We start from the raw sequence: 26,972 nt of genomic DNA, 5'->3' as shown, positions 1-26,972 counted from the left end.
ACTGAGTAGAGGAGAGTCTGAGTGGCTAGACGTGACCATCTGGGCTATAGGAAACAACGAGTGGTACTGAGTAGTGGAGAGTCTGAGTGGCTAGACGTGACCATCTGGGCTATAGGAAACAACGAGTGGTACTGAGTAGTGGAGAGTCTGAGTGGCTAGACGTGACCATCTGGGCTATAGGAAACGAGTGGTACTGCGTAGTGGAGAGTGAGTGGCTAGACGTGAAGAGTGGTACTGCTCGATGATGTGGTGTGTTGCTGACGTATGAAGACAAACACACTGCAAGGCAAGCTTGTATTGCTACAATGTTTCAACATTCTGCAGCAGGAGGCGCAACACTAATGTGGGTAAGGCTTGTTTTTTGTCACTGCGCACTGGAACACACTGCCGTCTGATGTTAGAAGAGCTTAAAACAACACGGCCCTTCTCAAATATACAGCTCAACTAAATACAGTGCAGATGCAAATACTGCCTATTGCCACTGAAAGAACAAAGTTTATGGAGTATCCAGGATAATCCTGTCGTCCATAAATCAATAAACTGTTTTTTAATACTCAGTACTATATAAACACACCATAAATTACATACACCTACTTAAATAAAACACTACTACACTATGCAGTTAGTTAGTTAGTTAGTTAAAGATTAGCCGGTATTCTCCCGGCCCGGGCCTTTTCCAAGTGGTGGCCCGGCCTTGGCTCCCTCTTTAGGGAGTGTCTGAGACCTAAGTCTCCCATGGGAGGAGGCACAAGTACCTCCTCATCTTTGGGACCAACTGTCCCCAGGCCTAGCCACAAGCTAGGCCTCTCTGGTCTGCCATCCCCGCCCCAAGGGGGCAAATGGGAATGACAGTCTTATGAGCTAAAGGCTCGGGCTCAGGCACCTACCCTACCCTAGAAGGGTTAGGCATGGTGTCGATCACACTATGCAGTTCTCAGCTTCTCATAGCTAAAAAAAAAAAAAAAAAAAAAAAAAAAAAAAAAAAAAAAAAAAAAAAAAAAAAAATCTGTATAGTCCTTGTGGCTTAGCGCTTCTTTTTGATTATAATAATAATTCATAGCTAAAAAAAAAACATTAAGTTTGTTCATAATTTTGGGGCCAACTTATTCTAGTATCAATGAAGAGTTAGGAATTACACGTCTGTAACCTGAAGCGTTATGACAGTGGTAATGCGTCACACTAGCATGTTCTACAGTTCTATAGCTAAAAAACATAAGTCGTTATAATTTATGACACAACTATGTCTATTTAGTATCAATGAATGAGTTAGGAATTACACAGAACATGATTATTATGCTTAACAAGATCTGAAAAAAATACATATTCTTAGTTGAGGTACCTGATATATAGAGTACCTGAGCCTGTTATACACCAAGCATACCTGGTATGTAAAACAGTATCTAGACCATGTTGCTGAGATCTGGTATACCGCCTAGATATTGGTTCAAAGTATCTTGTAAATATACTGAGACGTATCTGAACAACCCTGAAGCACTCAAGATCCAGGTAACTCTGAGCAGCCGATATACCTAAGCTATCACAGTCATATGTACTGACAGTCATCGGTATACTGAGTCCAGTCACTGTAACTGGATCCGAGTCATGTATGACCAGTCATGCTAGACATGACCGAGTCATCGTTACTGACAGTCTGTGTAACTGAAGTACCTGTATGCCTGAAGTCCGGTATACTGAAGTCATCCCAGTATCTGAGCTGCCTAACCTGGTATCCAGGTATCCTGAAGACGAGTCGTGTAACCTGAGATCCTGGTAACTGAACAGGTCGCTGGTAACCTGGAAGTGTGTAACCTGAGACTGAGTACCGTGTAACCTGAATCCTCAGAGTATACTGACCGAGTCTCCGGTGTAACCTGAAGTCGGTAACCTGAAGTCCGGTAACTGAGTCATGACCTGGAGTCACTGAGTAACTGACAGGTATGACTGAGCATCCAGTATCCTGAGCATACTAGGTACTGCCAGTGCAGTACCTGAGATCTGAGTCATGCCTGGTACCTGAGCATCATGTTACCTGAGCATCCAGGTATCTGAGATCCTAGGTTACCTGAAGTCTGGTAACTGACAGTCCTGAGATGACCTGAGTACCGGTAACTGACGGTCCGATGTATACCCCTGAAGTATACCTAGAGTATACCTGAAGTATACCTAGAGTATACCTGAAGTATACCTAGAGTATACCTGAAGTATACCTAGAGTATACCTGAAGTATACCTAGAGTATACCTGAAGTATACCTAGAGTATACCTGAAGTATACCTAGAGTATACCTGAAGTATACCTAGAGTATACCTGAAGTATACCTAGAGTATACCTGAAGTATACCTAGAGTATACCTGAAGTATACCTAGAGTATACCTGAAGTATACCTAGAGTATACCTGAAGTATACCTAGAGTATACCTGAAGTATACCTAGAGTATACCTGAAGTATACCTAGAGTACACCTGAAGTATACCTAGAGTATACCTGAAGTATACCTGAAGTATATCTAGGTATACCTGAAGCATACCTAGAGTATACCTGGAGTGTGTTCCGGGGGTCAGTCCCCGCGGCCCGGCCCATCACCGGGCCTTATAGAATTAAACAGTGATTTAAATTACCAAATACTGGTAGTGATAGGGACAGTAGTAATAGTCTCTACAAGTACTAAAAAAGTCTTGAACTGACTATAATAATAATAGTAATTACAACAACAATAATAATAATAATAATAATAATAATAATAATGATAATAATTATAATAATAAAATAGATAAATAGTCCTGTTGAGTATACCAGGTAAAGTGTATGGTAGTATTACTACTAAAATAATTAAGGATAAGACTGAAAGCAGGATCGCAGATCAACAAGAGGCTTCAGAAAATGAAAGGGAAGGATGTGTAGACTAAGTGTTTACAGTAGAGGTTATACATGAACAGAATTTAGATAAGGGTACAGAAGCTTTTGTTATATTTATGGATTTGGAAAAGGCATATGATAGGATGGATAGGAGGGCAATGTGGCAGATGTTGCAAGTTTATGGAATCGATGGTAGGTTACTGAAAGCAGTCAAGTTTTTATGAAGATAGTGAGGTTCAGTTTAGGGTATCTAGGAGAGAGAGAGGGAGATTATTTTCCCTAAAAGTAGGCCTTAGGAAGGGAAGCTGGGATGCGTGATGTCACCATAGTTGCTTAGCATATTTATAGACAGGGTTGTAAAACAAGTGAATGGAAGGGTGTTGGGAAGGGGTATGGGTTTCAAAGACAAAGAATCTGACACAAAAAGGAGTTACCAAATTTGCTTTTTTGCTGATGATACTGTGCTTTTGGGAGTCTTTGAAGAGAAGTTACAAAAGTTGGTAGACGAATTTGGGAGGGTGTGTAAAGATGAACATAGGAAATAGCAAGGTGATGGGAGTAACAAAAAATTAGGTAATGAAAGATTAGGTAACAGAGTGGAAGGAGGGAGTATGAAGGAAGTGAATGTGTTCAGATATTTGGGAGTAGACTTGCCAGTAGACAGGTCTATGAAAGACGAGGTGAGTGGTGCATTGAGACATCTGTGGAGACAAAGAACATTTTTCATGGAGGCAAAGAAGGGAATAGAGAGTATAGTGATACCAGTACTCTTAACTGGGTATGGTGCATGGGTTGTGAATGTTACAGTGAGGAGGAGGAGGATGTTAGAGGCAATGAAAATGTCGTGTCTGAGAGCCAGTGATTTAGAAATAATAATATGAATTATAGGTGGTACAAATACTACACAATACACAGAGAGAACAACACAAATACACAATACACAGAGAGAACAACACAAATACACAATACTAGAGAGAACAACACAAATACACAATACATAGAGAACAATACAAAATACACAAAGAGAGAGAACACAAATTATACAATACACAGAGAGAGAACAGTACAAATTACCACGAAGCTGCGACCACTGAGCCCATCTCCCCCTCCTCTCCCCTCCCTTCCCGAGCAGCATTATCAATATTGCATTACCATATCACTAACACGAGAGCAGCGGTTGCTACTTCGTCAGTGCTGCCCCGATAGAGTCCCCAAAAACCCGCCTAGTGCTAGCATAGCAAACCCTGGCAAATTGAGGACACGTTCAATCAATGGTGATCACATCTACCACTACCACAGCGGAGCTACTCTACTACGGCATGTCAATTGACAGCTCAGATGCAATAGATGTGTGGTTATTTCATCGCATTTTGGACAGTAATCAATGCGCTATCGGCAGCAAACTGTGGAATAATTGTGGTCATGCTTGCAATGGCCTCGCCGTTTACCTTATCAAAGCCAGACACTGATTCCGTGTACCGTTCGTCAACTTGCTGTTTTAATCCAACTAATTCCAATTGCGACAATTTCGTGTCACGGCATTTGACAGGCGGCGTTCAATGACGCAGTCAGCGTATTGGGCTAATGCAGCCGGATTTCCCAGCGGGCCACGAATAACTTAATCATTGGTGATGTGGGTTGTTTTTGCGGCCAGTGATGGTGCTGGCCTCCAGCGACCTCTGGTGGCCTCCCACAGGCAACCATTCGACTGCATAATCACGGAGGGGAGCTGCAAAAATGAATCACACTTCAAATTTTCGCTTTTCGTTGGGTGTGATATTTTCGTGGTTGGTAAAGAGGTATAAGCGTGCGTGATGCAGCCAGCTGCTTGCTGTTCCACTTTGTAATGTCGATAATGGCTTGTTTTACTCACGATCTTGTTCCTTTTGCTTCTCCCAAATGCACTGCATAATGATGGTCTTTCAGCATGCACACCTAGATGTCACCCATCTCTAAACATTGTATCGGGCTGAAATAAAAATTATTATTACTTTCCTTAGTCTTGGTTTCGTTGCATACCTCTGCACTTCTTCCAGCATCTTAGCAGGCTTTATCTAGAGAGGGTTCCGTGCTGGCGCTGCATACTTCAGGGTAGACCTAATATAGGTCGAATATGCAAATGTGAATGACTGTGTTGGCATTCCTGAAGGCTGCTTTTAGATTTACCATTGAGCATTCACTTCAGAGGTTGATGCGAGTCTCCTGTGATGTGCTTGGCATCATGCTCACCCCTAGATCTTAACTGAGGTTTGCAGCCTCCTGTCTATACTCTGGTTCTGGCTCCTTACCCTATTTTTATAAACTTGTATTTGGTGGTGGGTTGTACTGAAGAAGTAATTTACCTGACCACTTTGTTCAGGTTTAACTGCAGTTTTCCTCTTTTTTATCGTTTTTTTATTCTTATTAATTTTACCTCATCTGTAAGCTGAGATACATCTGACTATCACTTCTGGTATGCCATTTGTGATTCTAATAGTGATTCTTGCAGGATTCTTAAATTGCCGCAGCAGCAGCACTAGTAACACAGCAGTAGCACATAGCAGCAGCACCAGGTAACAACACAGCAGTAGAACACAGCAGCACAGCAGAGCAACATGCAGTAACACCAGCAGTACCAGAGTGACACGAACAGCACCAGCAGTAAACCTACGCAGCGATGACCGTAGTACAGCTCAGCAGCCAGCCTCGGTAACAACCTGAGAGCCACAGCAGAATCATCACTAGGTTACACACCAGTAGTAACATAGCAGGCACCTAGTGGAACATGCAGCAGCACGGTAACTCCAGCGTGCCGTGGAATACGCTAGCGCCCAGGTAACATGCTAGAACGTAGCACGATTGCAAATAACCTAGCGCGCCGGTATAACCGCAGGAACCAGTGAAACTCAGCGCGCACCAAGTAACAGCAGCAGCCCAGTAGAACATCCACAGCGTAAGTATAACACGAAGCAGCGGCACCGTGACCACAGCAGGTTACGACAACCAGCAGGGGCCGTAGGAACTCAGCTCAAGCCTCACGCGTCAATGCACGGCAGCAGGACAGTGACACAGCAGCAGCACCAGTGAACACTGCAGCAGCACCGTAGTAACACTGCAGCAGCACTCAGTGTAACACTAGCAGCAGCATGTACACTAGCACCTAGTAGTAACACTAGCAGCACCAGTAGTAACATGCAGCAGCTGCAACAACAGCGATACAACAGCCACGAGTGCAGAACCATTTATTTATACTCGATTTCTCGGACAATCATCACTGTTGTCTTCCTGCAAGATGCTCTTTGATCTACTGTGCGTCTTCTTAGTGTCTGTTCTCATGGCTCTGCAATTTATTCTCTCTCTCCTCTCTCTTCTCTATCTCTCTTACTGCTTCTTTTGTTAGCAAAAGAACTCCAAGAGGTTTATGATTTAACATTACCATCTCTAAACCAGTACTGATTATCGTTATGAACCACTTCTCCAAGTGCTCTACCACTCTTCCTGATAATCTCTACCACCTTACATACTGCCAGAATAATGTCTCTGGTTTAATGCTCCTTCTCCTTTCTTAAATATTGAATTACATTTGCTGTCTTCAGACCTCTGGCAATTACCATATCATTTGACTTGAATTTTCATTTAATGGGTCATATAGTGTTCGTCTGCTCTCTCAAAAGCATGGAACACATTTTTAGGTCCCATGTGCTTTCTATTTCCACCTCTTTCCAGTTAAATATACTGTGAAAGTAAGGAAAATGGGACAAGTGTTTGCTAACGGGTCTTGATATATGACCGCATAGATGGTGCCGTGGTCATCTATCTGAGGCCTTCCACTGCTTAAGTCACGCTTCCAATTATGACTTACCAGTTGCTTTGCCTCTGGCTGTTGCGCTGTTCTCACAAGAACACTTAAATTGTCCGTTCCAACTCTTGCAGCCTTCTGAAATATCTGTTTGATTACTCTTTTGTCTGGCTTTACTGTGGTCTTTCTTCTGGTGAACGGGATGAAACCAGTGTTCTAACTTGACTTTCCGCCGGTATTTTTTCAATCTGTCATCAGACTTCTTATCTATTTATTGAGGGTGTGTGTGGTTGTGTGTGTGTGTGTGTGTGTGTGTGTGTGTGTGTGTGTGTGTGTGTGTGTGTGTGCACGAGGTGCTGGGCTACTTCTATCTTACTTCTGTTTATAAGTTCTGCAAGGCTGGGAGGGACTGATTCATTAACACTGATGTATGCCATCTCCTATGGAACTGAAATGCTACTGGTCTGCACACGGATCTTCATAAAGATACTCAGTTACCTATTCTTCTCTTTGGCTGTGGATATGACAGTGTTCGCAGCACTATGAAATTTGCTATAATTAAAAATTGCATTCTACAGATCCCAAAGTCTTAGTTACCAGTCTGCAATAACCTCTGAGCCATGGAGACTTGCCGTTCTAAAGGCACGTCAGTTATTAAAGACTTGAAGCATTCTGAAATGGACGTTAGGATTCAAGCGGAGTTATGCTGAGTGTGCATACGATGTGCTGAAGTGTGTGAGGCCAGTGTGGCTTGGCGAGCAGTGCAGGCGCACAGGCTGATGTGGCAACCTGCTTGGTGGCCACAGTGCTGGTGGCAGCCTGTGCTGGTGTGCAAACATGCTGAGTTGGAAACCTGTTGGTGGCGGCCAGTGCTGAGTGTGAGCGGCCAGTGCTTGAGTCGTAGCCAGTGCTGAGTGGCAGCCAGTGCTAGGTGTGCACCAGGCGAGGTGGCAACTAGTGCTGAGGTGGCACCAGTGCTGAGGTGGCAACCAGTGCTGAGTCTGGCAACCAGTAGTGATGCAGCAGCCGCAGTGTGGCAACCAGTGCTGAGTGGCAGCCAGGCTGAGTGTGACCACGTGCTGAGGGGGCAGCAGTGCTTGATGTGACAGTCTGTGTCACCGTAGTGCTTGGAGTCAGCGTGCTGGTGTGCACCAGTGCTGCATGTGGCAGCGTGCTGAGTGTGGCACCTGCTTGTCCGCTCAGTGCTGAGTGTGGAAAGACTGAGGTGGCAACAGTGTGTGGCAGCCAGTGCTGAGGTGGCAACCAGTGCTGAGTGTGAACCACGTTCTCGAGTGCTGCCATGCTGATGTCTCCATCTAGATGTGGCAGTAGCTCTGGGTTAAGCACTCTGCTAAATAGTTGGAATCATTGCTGTTCAGAGCCAGTGCTGAGTGGCAACCAGTGTGAGTGTGGCATTTGAGTGCATAGGTTGGCCTCTCAAGGTGGCAGACCATGTGCTGGCCATGTGCTTCAAAACTTTTTGCATGCTCCAGTAAGTGATGTGCAGAAGAGGAAGGGCAGCAGTCTAACGTGGCTTAGTTGATGGCAGCGTGCTGAGATGTGCAGCCGTGCTGAGTGTGGCACCAGTGCTGTAGTTGAAGCCCGGTGTTGAGTGTGGCAATGTGCCTGATGTGCACAGCCAGCTAGTGTGGTCCGTGCTTGAGCAGTCTCAGTGCTGTTTCACCAGTGTGGCTTACCGTGCTGAGTGTGGCTAGCCAGTGCGGGTGGCAACCAGTGCTGGTGATGACTTCCTGCTGATTCGCGTCCTCAGTGCTGGTGTAGCCTAGTGCTATGTTGTGTGTGTGGTGGTGTGTGGGTGTGGCAGTGCTGAGTGTGGCAGCCAGTGCCGATGTGCGCCGTGCTGAGTTGGCAACCGTGCTGGAGGTGGCATACTAGTGCTGATGGCACCAGGACTGAAAAGTGTGGCACCGTCTGACATTGATGGCACCGCACCTTGTCCTCCCTGTGTGACAGGTGTGTATACAGTGCTGTAAGTGTGGCACAAAGTGCTGAGTGAACCAGTTAGGTGGCAGCTGCTAGCGTGCAGCCTGTGCTGAGGTGAAAGCCGTGCTGAGTGTGGCAACGAGTGACCTTGTGGCAACGAGTTGGATTGGCAGCCAGTGCTGAGTGTGGCAACCAGTGTGAGTGGAGGTGAGTGTGGCAGTGCGAGTGGGCAGCCAGTGCTGAGTGTGGCAGCCCGTGCTGAGTGGGCAGCCAGTGCTGGTGTGGCACCAGTGCTGAGTGTGGCAACCAGTCTGAGTGTGGCAGGCCAGTGCTGAGGTGCTACCAGTGTGAGGCCGGCGTGTGGAGGTGCAGACCAGTGCTGAGTGTGCGACCAGTGCTGAGGTGGCAACCAGTGCTGGACAGGTGTGGCAACCAGTGCTGAGTGTGGCACAGTGCTGAGTGGCACCAGTGCTGAGTGTGGCAGCCAGTGCTGAGTCGTGCGCTGAGTGGCCAGTGCTGAGTGTGGCAGCCAGTGCTGAGTGTGGCAGCCAGTGCTGAGTGTGGAACCAGTGCTGATGTGGCAGCCAGTGCTGAGTGTGGCAACAGTGCTGAGTGTGGCAACCAGTGCGAGTGTGGCAGCCAGTGCTGAGTGGGCCAGTGCTGAGTGTGGCAGCAGTGCTGAGTGTGGCAACCAGTGCTGAGTGTGGCAACGTGCTGAGTGTGGCACCAGTGCTGAGTGTGGCAACCAGGCTGAGTGTGGCAACCAGTGCTGAGTGTGGCAGCCAGTGCTGAGTGTGGCAACTCAGTGTGGGTGCTGAGTGGGCAGCCAGTGCTGAGTGTGGCAACCAGTGCTGGAGTGGCAACCAGTGCTGAGTGTGGCACCAGTGCTGAGGGTGGCGCCAGTGCGTGAGTGTGGCACAGTGCTGAGTGTGGCACCGTGCTGAGTGGCAGCCGTGCTGAGTGTGGCAGCCAGTGCTGAGTGTGGCAACCAGTGCTGGTGTGGCAGCCAGTGCTGAGTGTGGCGCCGTGCTGGTGTGGCGAGTCTGAGTGGCAGCGTGCTGAGTGTGGCAACCAGTGCGGTGCAGCAGTGCTGGGTGGCCACACAGGCAGGATTCCACACGACTTGACGTGTCAGTGGTCTTATGAATTACAATAAACACGAGTGAAATATCACGTTCAGTGGCTCCATCAGTATAATACATCAACTAGTATAGACAGACTAATATTTTATCCTGTCAGTATCGTACGCCATTCATGTTGTAACGTCAGAGTGTTCATATGTATACTACGTAAAGCTTAAGTATATGTTATTTGTAATTTACTAAGAATTTTTATTGTGTGTTAAGAACGGTTGCTTAGATTTCTTAAAAAATACTGAAATTACATTAAAATCATCACTTGAGGGCCATTGCTTGCCCTTTGAAAACGCTTTCAAAAATATTCGCGAATTTTCAACAGGACTGGAAAAAAAATCGTATTATTGAATGTTATATTGCTGAATAAACACTGACCATGACTCACTAATATTCACTACTTACTGATATTCACTATTTACTGATATTCACTATTTACTGATATTCACTATTTACTGATATTCACTACTTACTGATATTCACTACTTACTGATATTCACTACTTACTGATATTCACTACTTACTGATATTCACTACTTACTGATATTCACTACTTACTGATATTCACTACTTACTGATATTCACTACTTACTGATATTCACTACTTACTGATATTCACTACTTACTGATATTCACTACTTACTGATATTCACTACTTACTGATATTCACTACTTACTGATATTCACTATTTACTGATATACTTACTGAAAAATCTTACCTGGAAAATCCTAGAGGGACTAGTACTGAACTTGCACACGAAAATCACTCACAACGAAAGCAAAAGACTCGGCAGACGATGCAACATCCCCCCAATGAAAAGCAGGGGTGTCACTAGCACGTTAAGAGACAATACAATAAGTGTCAGGGGCCCGAGACTGTTCAACTTCCTCCCGGAATACATAAAGGGGATTACCAATAGACCCCTGGCTGTCTTCAAGTAAGCACTGGACAAGCACCTAAAGTCAGTACCTGACCAGCCGGGCTGTGGCTCGTACGTTGGATTGCGTGCAGCCAGCAGTAACAGCCTGGTTGATCAGGCTCTGATTCACCATAAGGCCTGGTCACAGACCGGGCCGCGGGGGCGTTGACCCCCGGAACTCTCTCCAGGTGAACTCCAGGTAAACTGATATACTGATATCACTACTTACTGATATTCACTACTTACTGATATTCACTACTTACTGATATTCACTACTTACGTGGCCGTGTTTGTCCATCTCGTTGTTGGTGAGTTTGACTTTCTCGAAGGAGACAATCTGCTTCTTGAGTTGGTCGCCGGTGTAGGGTGAGTCAGGGTGAGCGTAGAGACGGTAGGGAGGCGGTGGGTCCGCTTTTCCTGCTACCAACCACGACGACCGGTGGTACGCGTACCTGTGTGGACATTATCACTAGTAGTAGTAATAGCAACAGTAATAGTAGTAGTAGTAAGAGTAATAGTAGTAAGAGTAACAGTAGTAATAGTAGTAGTAGTAATAGTAGTAGTAATAGTAATAATATTATTAGTAGTATTAGTAGTAGTAGTAATAGTAATAGTAGTAGTAGTAGTAGTAGCACTAGTATTAGAGGAAATACCGGTAGTGGAGGGTCCGCGGTAGTAAGCGTATCTGAGTGCAAAATGTGTGTGTGTGTGTGTGTGTGTGTGTGTGTGTGTGTGTGTGTGTGTGTATGTGTGTGTGTGTGTGTGTGTGTGTGTGTGTGTGTGTGTGTGTGTGTGTGTGTGTGTGTGTGTGTGTGTAAAAACATTATCTCAGACCAGGGCAAAATTCAAACCTATGTACTCTGTATCAAAAGCACGAAGTATTGCGCCACACAGCTAGACGCCCAGTAGCCACTATGAGTCGTTTACCATACTCGCAGCCACCAGCTTAGTCTTCCACTTGTTACCTTTCATCCCCAGCCAATCAGAGATTTTAGAAGGTTTGAGGTTGAAGTTCCTCCGTCTTCTAGTATCATGTTCATTTTTCCACTATAATCTACCTTGTCCATAATTACTATCACATTTGCTTTCTCTGCTTCGTAAGGTGAAGTCCAGGATCTTCCTTTAATTCATCGTATAACTTAACAAATCTCTGAGGATAGTTGTGTTGCAGAGGTCTGAGCAAAGCTGAGATCTCTGCAACACAGTTGTCCTCAAAGATTTGTTAAGTTATACCATGAATTAAGGAAAGATCCTGGACTTCACCTTACGAAACTAAGCAAATGCGATGGTAATTATGGACAAGGAAGATTATAGTGGAAAAATGAACATGATATTAGAAGACGGAGGAACTTACGTGCCTCTTAACAATTCGTAAAAGCGTTCCAGTCTGAAATAACGTTTGGAAATAATTTCATTCACTTCGCAAATTGTAACACTTCGCAAATTGTAAAACATTTTTATCACTGTATTCAGATAAGAAAGTATAGAGGAGAGTAAACACTGCCAGAAATTCTACGAATATCTTGACAGGAATGGTACAGATAAGATGTTACTGGACATGAATAGGAGGTAATGTATATGAGAATGAATGACGAGGAAGAGAGAGCAAGGAGAGAACATGTTATAGACGATGTACAACCCTTACGTGTGCTAGATTCACAGGTCTACATCACACCCAACCTATCACCGAAGCGCATACACATACACACAGAGTCGTCAGGAAGTGGAATAGCCTAGCAAGTGATGTAGTGGAGGCAGGAACAATACATAGCTTTAAGACGAGGTATGACAAAGCTCAGGGAGCAGAGAGAGCACCTAGTAGCGATCAGTGAAGAGGCGGGGCCAGGAGCTGAGTCTCGGCCCCTGTAATTACAATTAGGTAAATACAATTAGGTGAGTACACACACACACACACACACACACATGAAAAAATAGGTAAAGAAGATTTCTTAGTACCTACAGCAGGGATAACACGAAGCCACTGTGGCAAATTGAAGGGTGGAAAGGGCAACAGAAGTGTTTTCTTGTTAGAGTGGCTGGCCAGTGGAATACATTAAAACAGAGATTAGCAGGCTCTTCAAACACTGGAAACTGTTATATATATATATATATATATATATATATATATATATATATATATATATATATATATATATATATATATATTTATGTATATAATTATTGTAACCACGAACGAGTGCTATTGATCAGTAACAACACTGCGACTAGCCAAGGACTAACCCATGCTGCTTTGGCCCGCCTCATGGTGAGCGAAAACACATCACGCTCTAACCCACAGGACCACGCAGTCCTACTGGTCCTGTGAGTTGCTGAGTCGTGTGTTTTCGTTCGCTATGAGGCGGGCCAAAGCAGCTTGGGTTCGAGCCCTTTGCTAGTCGCAATGTTGTTATATATATATATATATATATATATATATATATATATATATATATATATATATATATATATATATATATATATATATATGGTGCCGAATAGGTAAAACTGGTCAATTAGCAAGAACTCATTTAAAATTAAGTCCTTTCTAAAATTTTCTCTTATGTGTTTAAAGACATCTTTTAATTTATGTTAATGTAAAAATTAATAATTTTGTCCCAAAAGAACCTTAAGAAACTTACCTAACCTTATTATAACAAGCGCAATTGAATTTAGCCTAATCCAAATAAATATATTTTAGATGAATTTACAATAATTACTAATAAACAAAGGTAATTAAACATATTTTTATCGTTAGGTTCAGAATAATTTTTGCGAAATTATTGCATACACAAATTTTGGTTTGCCTTTTTCGGCAAGAAGAGCGTTGCTATTTAAGCCAAGATACGATATATATATGATCAGAGCTCTAAATACAGGTCACCAGGGGAATAACTGTGCTACTGTAGTTACAAATGTGTAATTACACTGCAAACATACACACAGACACACACCTGTATCTCTTATTGTCCATAGGGACGATATCCAGGAGCACCAGGTAGCGATCCTCACTCTTGAGACCCGTGAAGGACACTCTCACTGTAGGGAACATCCGTCTGCAGTAGGGAGAAAACGGAGGAAGGTTACGGAACAATTTATCAAGAGAAAGTTATCAATAATAATAATAATAATAATAATAATAATAATAATAATAATAATAACTTATTTATTTCTTAATAATGCATACAAATGTTCTGGAAATTTTTGAAAATGCTCAGTAAGAATTTCGGTAAACCCGGAAGATTTGAATATATAATATATATATATATATATATATATATATATATATATATATATATATATATATATATATATATATTAATTTAGATATATAAATTTTTACTTAAATCTCAGGTCCATATATATATATTCTTTCAACACACCGGCCGTATCCCACCGAGGCAGGGTGGCCCAAAAGGAAAAACAAAAGTTTCTCCTTTTACATTTAGTAATATATACAGCAGAAGGGGTTACTAGCCCCTTGCTCCCGGCATTTTAGTCGCCTCTTACAACACGCATGGCTTACGGAGGAAGAATTCTGTTCCACTTCCCCATGGAGATAAGAGGAAATAAACAAGAATAAGAACTAGAAAGAAAATAGAAGAAAACCCAGAGGGGTGTGTATATATATGTGCTTGTACATGTATGTGTAGTGTGACCTAGGTGTAAGTAGAAGTAGCAAGACGTACCTGAAATCTTGCATGTTCATGAGACAGAAAAAAGGACACCAGCAATCCTACCATCATGTAAAACAATTACAGGCTTTCGTTTTACACTCACTTGGCAGGACGGTAGTACCTCCCTGGGCGGTTGCTGTCTACCAACCTACTACCTATAATTATATATATATATATATATATATATATATATATATATATATACATATATACATATACATATATATATATACATATACATATATATACATATACATATATATACATATACATATATATACATATACATATATATACATATACATATATATACATATACATATATATACATATACATATATATACATATACATATATATACATATACATATATATACATATACATATATATACATATACATATATATACATATACATATATATACATATACATATATATACATATACATATATATACATATACATATATATACATATACATATATATACATATACATATATATACATATATACATATATATATACATATATATATACATATATATACACATATATATATAAATATATATATATATATATGGACCTGAGATTTAATTAAAAAATTTTATTTACGTAGGAAAATATACAGTGAAATAAACTGGATGATGTGGCAGTTGAGGCGGATTCTTTACGTAGCTTAAAGAATAGGTATGATTTAAAATGGTCATGTGACCGAACACCAGGATATATTACAAAATATTTCGGTCCTGGGCTCTAGATCCAGGTCCCGGGAGCGAAACGTTGTGTCCAGGTGTTTACCTCAGTTTCTTTTATACCAGGTAACAGCATCAGTTACCGTCAATTATTATGGGTCCAGGAGCTACGACTCGGCTTCCTCACTCACAACTACTAAGAAGACAACCATACCACTATTCCCTAGATCATTATAATATCCCTCCTTGAGCGCTAAACTCTTATGGATCATACAGCTCATATGCAATGATTTGTTCCATGACTTAAGTGTTCCATTACTGGAACAATTCATCAGAAGCCCGTATATAGGAGGGAAACGTTGTGACGATGTTTCGCCCCTTTCTGGACCATTGTCAAGTCATAACTTTGGCAAAAAAAATTAGATAACAACACGGTATCGGGTGGAAGTTGTAGTAATAGTAGTAATAGTAATACTAGCAGCTGTACTAGTAACAATAGTAGTTGCACTAGTCGTACTAGCATAGTATTAATAGTAGTGCTATTAATATTACTATTAATACTACTATTAGTAGCACTACTATTAGTAGTAGTAATAGTAGTAATAGTAATACTAGCAGCTGTACTAGTAATAATAGTAGTTGCACTAGTCGTACTAGCATAGTATTAATAGTAGTGCTGTTAATATTACTATTAGTACTATTAATACTACTATTAGTAGCACTACTATTAGTAGTAGTAATAGTAATAGTAGAAGTAATAGTATTAGTGTTGGACGTAGACTTGGTACCAGGAGTAGTGGTACTAGTACAACCAGTTGAGTACAACCAGATGATTACAAGCAGGTGAGTACAACCAGGTAGCACAACCAGGAGAGTACAACCAGGTGAGCCCAACCAGGTAAGTACAAACAGGTAAGTACAATCAGGTAAGTACAAGCAGGTGAGTACAACCAGATGAGTACAAGCAGGCGAGTACAACCAGGTAAGCACAACCAGGAGAGTACAGCCAGGTAAGTACAACTAGGTGAGTACAACCAGGTAAGTACAACCAGGTAAGAACAACCAGGTGAGTACAACCAGATAAGTAGAACCAGATGAGTACAAGCAGGTGAGTACAACAAGGTAAGTACAACTAGGTGAGTACAACCAGGTAAGTACAACAAGGTAAGTACAAACAGGTAAATACAAGCAGGTAAGTACAAGCAGGTGAGTACAACTAGGTAAGTACAACCAGGTGAGTACAACCGGGTGAGTACAAGCAGGTAAGTACAAGTAGGTAAGTACAACCATGTAAGTACAACCAGGTGAGTACAACCAGGTAAGTACAACCAGGTGAGAACAACCGGCTAAGTACAAACAGGTAAGTACACGCAGGTGAGTACAACCATGTAAGTACAACCAGGTGAGTACAACCAGGTGAGTACAACCAGGTGAGTACAACCGGGTGAGCGCAAGCAGGTAAGTACAATCAGGTAAGTACAACCAGGTAAGTACAACCAGGTGAGAACAACCGGCTAATTACAAACAGGTAAGTACAAGCAGGTGAGTACAACCAGGTAAGTACAACCAGGTAAGTACAACCAGGTGAGAACAACCGGCTAATTACAAACAGGTAAGTACAAGCAGGTGAGTACAACCATGTAAATACAACCAGTTGAGTACAACCAGGTGAGTACAACCAGGTAAGTACAACCAGGTAAGTACAACCAGGTGAGAACAACCGGCTAATTACAAACAGGTAAGTACAACCAGGTGAGTACAACCAGGTAAGTACAACCAGGTAAGTACAACCAGGTGAGAACAACCGGCTAATTACAAACAGGTAAGTACAACCAGGTAAGCACAACCAGGTGAGAACAACCGGCTAATTACAAACAGGTAAGTACAAGCAGGTGAGTACAACCATGTAAATACAACCAGTTGAGTACAACCAGGTGAGTACAACTAGGTAAGTTCAACCAGGTACGTTCAACCAGGTAAGTACAACCAGGTGAGTACAACCAGGTGAGTACAACCAGGTGAGTACAACCGGGTGAGCGCAAGCAGGTAAGTACAATCAGGTAAGTACAACCAGGTGAGTACAACCAGGTAAGTACAACCAGGTAAGTACAACCAGGCAAGTACAACCAGGTGAGTACAACCAGATGAGTACAACCAGGTGAGTACAACCAGGTGAGTACAACCAGGAGAGTACAACCAGGAGAGTACAACCAGGTGAGTACAACCGGTGAGTACAATCAGTTAAGTACAACCAGGTAAGTACAATCCGGTGAGTACAACCTGGTGAGTACAACAAAGTACAGCCGGGTGAGTACAGCCAGGTAAATACAACCAGTAAGTACAACCAGGTAAGTACAACCAGGTAAGTACAGCCAGGTGAGTACAACCAGGTGAGTACAACCAGGTAAGTACAATCAGGTAAGTACAACCAGGTGAGTAGAACCAGTTAAGTACAACCAGGTAAGTACACACACTTCCCGCGGAGCGAGAGTGCCAGGTAAGTACACACACTTGCCGCGGAGCGAGAGCGCCAGGTAAGTACAACCAGGTAAGTACACACGCTTCCCGCGGAGCGAGAGTGCCAGGTAAGTACAACTAGGTAAGTACACACACTTTCCGCGGAGCGAGAGTGCCAGGTAAGTACACACACTTGCCGAGGAGCGAGAGTGCCAGGTAAGTACAACCAGATAAGTACACACACTTCCCGCAGAACGAGAGTGCCAGGTAAGTACAACCAGGTAAGTACACACACTTCCCGCGGAGCGAGAGTGCCAGGTAAGTACAACCAGATAAGTACACACACTTCCCGCAGAACGAGAGTGCCAGGTAAGTACAACCAGGTAAGTACACACACTTCCCGCGGAGCGAGAGTGCCAGGTATGTACAACCAGGTAAGTACACACACTTCCCGCAGAACGAGAGTGCCAGGTAAGTACAACCAGGTAAGTACACACACTTCCCGCGGAGCGAGAGTGCCAGGTAAGTACAACTAGGTAAGTACACACACTTCCCGCGGAGCGAGAGTGCCAGGTAAGTACAACCAGGTAAGTACACACACTTTCCGCGGAGCGAGAGTGCCAGGTAAGTACAACCAGGTAAGTACACACACTTCCCGCGGACCGAGAGTGCCAGGTAAGTACAACCAGGTAAGTACACACACTTCCCGCGGAGCGAGAGTGCCAGGTAAGTAAAACCAGGTAAGTACACACACTTCCCGCGGAGCGAGAGTGCCAGGGATCAATATTAACCCGGGATGGACTGTGCTAGCAGACAATAATCGCCTTGAAGAGCCTCGTCATAAAAACAGCTGCGGCAGTTTGGGCAAACACTATAGTTTACGTCTGCCGTGGATGGCTGAGGGGCAGTTTGCGTGTGTCTAACCACCTCGTTGCATGGCCCAACGATCTCGTAAACAAGCGCCTCTCCTGTGAGGAGAAGTGAAATCGTATATACCAGTGTCAATGTTTGTGTGATGAGGTCAGGACTTTGGTGGTGATGGGCGTGAGGGAGGGCGTGAGGGAGGGTGTGAGGAAGAGATTGGGTGTGAGGGAGAGAGGGTGTGAGGGAGAGATGGAGGGTGTGAGGGAGGGTATGAGGGAGAGATTGGGTTTGAGGGAGAGAGGGAGGGTGTGAAGGAGGGTGTGAGGGAGGGAGGGTGTGAGGGAGGGAGGGCGCGAGAGAGTGAGGGAGAGAGGGTGGGAGAGTGGGAGGGTGTGAGGGAGGGTGGGAGGGAGAGAGTGAGGGAAGGTGTTAGGGAGGGTGTGAGGGAGAGATTGAAGATATAAGGGAGACTGTGAGAGTATGATGGAGAATCTGAGGGAATAAGGGAGATAATGAGGGAGAATCTGAAGGAATAAGGGCGAGTATGAGGGTGTAAGGGTGCAACAATATTCTTAATATTAACTCTAATTTTAATTACTTAAAAATTTTCACCCCAAAAATATTACGAAAAATAATTACAAATCAGAATTATTTTACCTCATAAACAAATACAAACAACAAAATCATTCTTTTGTTAATCTGTTTTTTAAATTAACAATGACGTCGATGTCATTTCTGTAACCTAATGACGTCACCTGGTGATACCGACACGTCGAAAGGACCTAACTCTGGTGACATCACACAGGAATATTGATACGTCACAATGACGTAACAACGTAATTTTGGTGGCGTCACTTGGTAATGCTGACGTTATAACGACGTGAATTTAGTGACCTCACAGAAATAGTGATACGTCAGTACGACGTAACTCTGGTGGAAGGGACTGAAGCGACGAGGAAGGAGAGTCAGGTGGTGAGTCAGGTGCTGAGTGAGCTGAGTCAGGTACTGAGTGATATGAGGATCAGGGTCATGTGACTGACCTGTGCTGCTATGTACGTGAGGTCAGGTAATGAGGCGAGTACCTGCCTCATGTGACCTGTACTGTTGCATAGGTGACCTGGGTTGCTGCATGGGTGACCTGGTTTGCTGCATGGGTGACCTGGGTTGCTGCATGAGTGACCTGGGTTGCTGCATGAATGACCTGGGCCTGGGTTGCTGCATGAATGACCTGGGCCTGGGTTGCTGCACGGGTCAGGTCCTGTGTTGGGAGGTGCTACAAAAATTGTCAGAATTTGACTCTCGTGAATATTTCTTCAGTTTGTTCTGTCGTAGTGTGTCTGGATACAAGGGGTTCCTATTCACCTTCCCCTGATGCTTTCACCTATATGTGACAAGCGTTGTGGTCGGTCCCAGACCATAAGATATGTGGTCTTGTCCCCGCGTACTACAGATTCTTTGTTGCCGGAAGCTGTACACTGTACGTTGGGGAGATGCGACGTTATCTCAAGATGCTAGCCATTAGTCTTCATCTCACTTCAACTGACCTGTTGGCTAGCACCTGACCTCACCCATGCAGCAGGTCAACTCACATGACCCAGGTTCTAACCTCACTTCACCTGACCAGTCAGCCAGCATCTGACTTCACCCATACAACAGTGTTACCCATATCTATAGCTGAAACTTACATTGGTACTCTTAGTAAACAAACTAGAACCTACCAGCTGAGACTTACATTGGTACTCTTAGTAAACAAACTAGAACCTACCAGCTGAGACTTACATTGGTACTCTTAGTAAACGAACTAGAACCTACCAGCTGAAACTTACATTGGTACTCTTAGTAAACAAACTAGAACCTACCAGCTGAAACTTACATTGGTACTCTTAGTAAACAAACTAGAACCTACCAGCTGAAACTTACATTGGTACTCTTAGTAAACAAACTAGAACCCACCAGCTGAAACTTACATTGGTACTCTTAGTAAACAAACTAGAACCTACCAGCTGAAACTTACATTGGTACTCTTAGTAAACAAACTAGAACCTACCAGCTGAGACTTACATTGGTACTCTTAGTAAACGAACTAGAACCTACCAGTAAACTTTGTACTTATAATAATATCGTATTATTGTATAAATCTATGAATAGTATTAATATTAGTATTTAAATTATTGTAAAGTCTAACCTGTGCACAGTAAATAATGACTAATATCACAAAATGTATAGATATTACGTGCGGTAATTTGTACACTGGCGATATTAGTGCAGTGTGTTATGTTACTGTGAAAAATTGTATGGTAATGCCGACATGATGTGAAAAAAAAGGCGCTTATGTATAGAGGAAATGTTTCTCTGCGAGTAGCGAAACGTTTTCTGCGTGTCTTTTTTCATGGTACTTTGTTGAGAGAAGACCTCAGGTGACTGATCCCCTGACTGCATGCTAGTGTAGGCATGTTGTAAATGGTATAAAAACCGTTAAGTTGATGTTTAAGACATGTGCAACAGTTGGGTATCTATACTGATGAAACGTTTCGCCGTCACAGTAGACTTCTTCAGTCAAATACAGAGGCAGCAGGTGTAGTAGTGAAATGAACATGTAATCAGTCCTTCAACCTTGGAGATAGTGTGTTTGAGGTGGTCAGTCCATAAGGACTTTCGTTGCATTAATGGCATATAGAATAGAAAAGTTAATGGAATAGATACATGTACAACACCTGGGATGTGTTGATCAATGGTTCAGAGAACCGACATGATGATAAATGAGACACTTATGTAATATATGGATAGATTTACTGTCGACACATTTCGCCAGTTAGTGGCATCTTCAGTCCAGCACAGAGAAGGGTTGAAAATCGGGAGTTTGAGGTAATCAGTCCCCACAGCCTGGAGACGATGTTGTCAGCCCATCACTGATGGGACGTTTCGCCCACCTGTTGTTTCTGCAGAAGCTGTTTACTTTTTCAAATCCACATTAAAAATAAAATTTGTAAGAATCAAAGCCCACCTTCTTAGAATTAGGAAACGCCTATGTTGAAAGTTTGATGTCGATCGGAAGAGGCATTCTGAATTATTGCACGGAATCGAAATTCGAAGAAAGTCTACACAACATTCACCAGATGGCACGTGTACATGTCATCAACGGCATAAACCTTTCCTTAGTTAAAGTACACAAGAGTTGAAAATTTCAAGCCGATCGGATGAAGCATTCTCAAGTTGTAAACACAAACTTTGGAGGAATAGGAAAATATAGACAATCATTATCAGACCCCTCAGGGATACCCAGTAATGACACTATGCAGCAAATGGGAATCTTTAATCAGGAAACGTTTCGCCACACAGTGGCTTCATCAGTCCAATACAAAGAGGAAGGCGTAAGGAGAGGAGGAGAATGAGGTAATCAGTCCCTCAACCTGGAGTCGATGTGTTCAGTCCATCAATCTTGTAGAATGTACAGCATAGGGCCGTAGACGTGGCTTATATACTGTAGTGAGGTGAGGTGAAGCAGATGGAGGCGGGGTCATAGTGGTACCATCCACTAGTCGAAGTAGGTCTTCGTCCAAAGGTTGAACAAGTGTTGAAGAATTCTGCATAAGTGTCTCAATCTTCAACTTGTCGGTTTTTCAAACCATTCATCACATACCCAGTAATCATTCATGGTTCCCAAACCTTGTGATTCTTCTCTCGTAAACTACCACTTTCAGACGCCTTCATTACCACTTAAAAGCAATATCTTACAAATCATCTCTGTCTTCCTATCACACAAAAAATCAGCACTGATTTATTGCTCAATCAATATACTAAAAATTGTTCCCTACCATCACTCATTGCATATACTGGTGTAGGTGCGGCTCTGCTGTATACCGAGTCACACTGGTGTAGGTGCGGCTCTGCTGTATACGGAGTCACACTGGTGTAGGTGCGGCGCTGCTGTATACGGAGTCACACTGGCGTAGGTGCGGCGATGCTGTATACGGAGTCACACTGGTGTAGGTGCAGCGCTGCTGTATACGGAGTCACACTGGCGTAGGTGCAGCGCTGCTGTATACGGAGTCACACTGGCGTAGGTGCAGCGCTGCTGTATACGGAGTCACACTGGCGTAGGTGCGGCGCTGCTGTATACGGAGTCACACTGGCGTAGGTGCGGCGCTGCTGAATACGGAGTCACACTGGTGTAGGTGCGGCTCTGCTGTATACGGAGTCACACTGGAGTAGGTGCGGCTCTGCTGTATACGGAGTCACACTGGCGTAGGTGCGGCGCTGCTGTATACGGAGTTACACTGGCGTAGGTGCGGCGCTGCTGTATACGGAGTCACACTGGCGTAGGTGCGGTGCTGCTGTATACGGAGTCACACTGGTGTAGGTGCGGCTCTGCTGTATACGGAGTCACACTGGCGTAGGTGCGGCGCTACTGTATACGGAGTCACACTGGCGTAGGTGCGGCGCTGCTGTATACGGAGTCACACTGGCGTAGGTGCGGCGCTGCTGTATACGGAGTCACACTGGCGTAGGTGCGGCGCTGCTGTATACGGAGTCACACTGGCGTAGGTGCGGCTCTGCTGTATACAGAGTCACACTGGTGTAGGTGCGGCTCTGCTGTATACAGAGTCACACTGGTGTAGGTGCGGCTCTGCTGTATACGGAGTCACACTGGTGTAGGTGCGTCTCTGCTGTATACGGAGTCACACTGGTGTAGGTGCGGCTCTGCTGTATACAGAGTCACACTGGTGTAGGTGCGGCTCTGCTGTATACAGAGTCACACTGGTGTAGGTGCGGCGCTGCTGTATTCGGAGTCACTCTGGTGTAGGTGCGGCTCTGCTGTATACGGAGTCACACTGGTGTAGGTGCGGCTCTGCTGTATACGGAGTCACACTGGTGTAGGTGCGGCGCTGCTGTATACGGAGTCACACTGGCGTAGGTGCGGCGCTGCTGTATACGGAGTCACACTGGTGTAGGTGCAGCGCTGCTGTATACGGAGTCACACTGGCGTAGGTGCAGCGCTGCTGTATACGGAGTCACACTGGCGTAGGTGCAGCGCTGCTGTATACGGAGTCACACTGGCGTAGGTGCGGCGCTGCTGAATACGGAGTCACACTGGTGTAGGTGCGGCTCTGCTGTATACGGAGTCACACTGGTGTAGGTGCGGCTCTGCTGTATACGGAGTCACACTGGCGTAGGTGCGGCGCTGCTGTATACGGAGTTACACTGGCGTAGGTGCGGCGCTGCTGTATACGGAGTCACACTGGCGTAGGTGCGGCGCTGCTGTATACGGAGTCACACTGGCGTAGGTGCGGCTCTGCTGTATACGGAGTCACACTGGCGTAGGTGCGGCGCTGCTGTATACGGAGTCACACTGGCGTAGGTGCGGCGCTGCTGTATACGGAGTCACACTGGCGTAGGTGCGGCGCTGCTGTATACGGAGTCACACTGGCGTAGGTGCGGCGCTGCTGTATACGGAGTCACACTGGCGTAGGTGCGGCTCTGCTGTATACGGAGTCACACTGGCGTAGGTGCGGCGCTGCTGTATACGGAGTCACACTGGTGTAGGTGCGGCGCTGCTGTATACGGAGTCACACTGGCGTAGGTGCGGCGCTGCTGTATACGGAGTCACACTGGCGTAGGTGCGGCGCTGCTGTATACGGAGTCACACTGGCGTAGGTGCGGCTCTGCTGTATACGGAGTCACACTGGCGTAGGTGCGGCGCTGCTGTATACGGAGTCACACTGGCGTAGGTGCGGCGCTGCTGTATACGGAGTCACACTGGCGTAGGTGCGGCGCTGCTGTATACGGAGTCACACTGGCGTAGGTGCGGCGCTGCTGTATACGGAGTCACACTGGCGTAGGTGCGGCTCTGCTGTATACGGAGTCAAACTGGTGTAGGTGCGGCGCTGCTGTATACAGAGTCACACTGGCGTAGGTGCGGCGCTGCTGTATACGGAGTCACACTGGCGTAGGTGCGGCGCTGCTGTATACGGAGTCACACTGGCGTAGGTGCGGCGCTGCTGTATACGGAGTCACACTGGCGTAGGTGCGGCGCTGCTGAATACGGAGTCACACTGGCGTAGGTGCGGCGCTGCTGTATACGGAGTCACACTGGTGTAGGTGCGGCTCTGCTGTATACGGAGTCACACTGGCGTAGGTGCGGCGCTACTGTATACGGAGTCACACTGGCGTAGGTGCGGCGCTGCTGTATACGGAGTCACACTGGCGTAGGTGCGGCGCTGCTGTATACGGAGTCACACTGGCGTAGGTGCGGCGCTGCTGTATACGGAGTCACACTGGCGTAGGTGCGGCTCTGCTGTATACAGAGTCACACTGGTGTAGGTGCGGCTCTGCTGTATACAGAGTCACACTGGTGTAGGTGCGGCTCTGCTGTATACGGAGTCACACTGGTGTAGGTGCGTCTCTGCTGTATACGGAGTCACACTGGTGTAGGTGCGGCTCTGCTGTATACAGAGTCACACTGGTGTAGGTGCGTCTCTGCTGTATACGGAGTCACACTGGTGTAGGTGCGGCTCTGCTGTATACAGAGTCACACTGGTGTAGGTGCGGCTCTGCTGTATACGGAGTCACACTGGTGTAGGTGCGGCTCTGCTGTATACGGAGTCACACTGGTGTAGGTGCGGCTCTGCTGTATATGGAGTCACACTGGTGTAGGTGCGGCTCTGCTGTATACGGAGTCACACTGGTGTAGGTGCGGCTCTGCTGTATACAGAGTCACACTGGTGTAGGTGCGGCTCTGCTGTATACGGAGTCACACTGGTGTAGGTGCGGCTCTGCTGTATACGGAGTCACACTGGTGTAGGTGCGGCTCTGCTGTATACGGAGTCAAGCTGGTGTAGGTGCTGCTCTGCTGTATACAGAGTCACACTGGTGTAGGTGCGGCTCTGCTGTATACGGAGTCACACTGGTGTAGGTGCGGCTCTGCTGTATACGGAGTCACACTGGTGTAGGTGCGGCTCTGCTGTATACGGAGTCACACTGGTGTAGGTGCGGCTCTGCTGTATACGGAGTCACACTGGTGTAGGTGCGGCTCTGCTGTATACGGAGTCACACTGGTGTAGGTGCGGCTCTGCTGTATACGGAGTCAAGCTGGTGTAGGTGCGGCTCTGCTGTATACAGAGTCACACTGGTGTAGGTGCGGCTCTGCTGTATAGAGAGTCAAACTGGCGTAGGTGCGGCGCTGCTGTATACGGAGTCACACTGGCGTAGGTGCGGCGCTGCTGTATACGGAGTCACACTGGCGTAGGTGCGGCGCTGCTGTATACAGAGTCAAACTGGCGTAGGTGCGGCTCTGCTGTATACAGAGTCACACTGGTGTAGGTGCGGCTCTGCTGTATACAGAGTCACACTAACACCCTTAACAAGGGAACTTTTTGGACTAATTTCTGTAGAAAAAAATATGCTTGACTGTAAACTAGCACGGTTGTGCTAGAGAAAGCCTGAGAGTCCATTCCCAGAGATAAATGTAGTCATGCTCTTTGCGAACTTCTACAAGAATATTACACAGGAATATAACAAATGTAAGTCAGCGGAGGAACAATATTCACGTGTCACGGAGATTACGTGAAGAATGCGTGGTGTTCCAGAGCCTCAGACGGACCCATCCCAAGAACTTGTCAAACTACAAATCAAAGATTCACGCACTTAATGACGTCGGTCAGTCTAGGTTCTCCGCGTATAGAGAACTCATTTGGCAGTGTCGGTGTGGCGTGCCAAGGCATCATCCATCGGCTGTTGTGACAGCGACTTCAGTGAAGCTGTCTTGGTGGGTGACGAGGGAGGGAGGGAGACCCAGCTCTTCTCAATGATTATGGGAAACACGTTACACTTTGGACGTGATCAATGAAGCTTTACCATGGGAGTTCCGGACCTCACAGTGGTATTGTATTGTGATATATTTCGCTAACCGCTAAACCCATGTGGCTAGTTAGTTTATGAGAATTTAAATCCTCACGGCTACACGAGGGCCATTGAGGTTCCATGTTATCTTTACACCACCAGTCAAGGATGCTTTAATCCTTAAAATAGAGATGAAACTAAATGCTTTGTATATAGAGGGAGAGACGAATCAAGGCGTATCTATGTATATATACATTGAAGGCTACTTCTATTGCATCTCTTGATGTATATACATTGAGATACACATACCTCTAGGTGTGCTTGTATATATATATATATATATATATATATATATATATATATATATATATATATATATATATATATATATATATATTATTGTAACCACGAACCAGTGGTATTGATCAATAATAACATTGCGCTAACCAAGGATTCGAACCCATGTTGCACTGGCCAGCCATTGCGAGAGAGAACCACATGACGCCTTAACCCACAGGGCCACCCAATACTACAAGAACCAAGCACCCAGCCAAGCTAAGTGTGTTACTCTTGGTCCTAGGATATACGGAGGTGTGGGAGCTTTCAAGCTAATTTCATTCTCGATAGCTCCCACACCTCCGTATGTCCTCGGACCAAGAATAATACACCTAGCTTGGCTGGGTGCTTGGTTTTTGTATGATTGGGTGGTCTTGTGGGTTAAGGTGTCATGTGGTTCTCTTTGACAATGGCGGACCAGTACAACATGGGTTCGAATCCTTGGTTAGCGCAGTGTTGTTATTGATCAATACTACTAGTT

At 45.1% G+C, this 26,972-nt stretch overlaps 1 protein-coding gene across 1 annotated transcript in view; it reads right to left on the bottom strand.

Annotated features, from left to right (window-relative positions):
* LOC128702294 (T-box transcription factor TBX20) overlaps positions 1-26,972 on the bottom strand; it is a 790,238-nt gene that overhangs the window by 92,127 nt on the left and 671,139 nt on the right. Inside the window, exons 5-7 of the mRNA XM_070102074.1 lie at positions 13,581-13,682; positions 10,903-11,081; positions 6,810-6,857 (exon numbers count right to left, since the gene is read on the bottom strand). Of these exons, the coding sequence (XP_069958175.1) occupies positions 6,810-6,857; positions 10,903-11,081; positions 13,581-13,682 (329 nt within the window). The remainder of the gene's footprint in view (positions 1-6,809; positions 6,858-10,902; positions 11,082-13,580; positions 13,683-26,972) is intronic.

This window comes from Cherax quadricarinatus, chromosome 80 (assembly GCF_038502225.1).
Source record: "Cherax quadricarinatus isolate ZL_2023a chromosome 80, ASM3850222v1, whole genome shotgun sequence".
Lineage (NCBI taxonomy): Eukaryota > Metazoa > Arthropoda > Malacostraca > Decapoda > Parastacidae > Cherax > Cherax quadricarinatus.
This window is presented reverse-complemented; position numbering and strand designations above follow the sequence as displayed.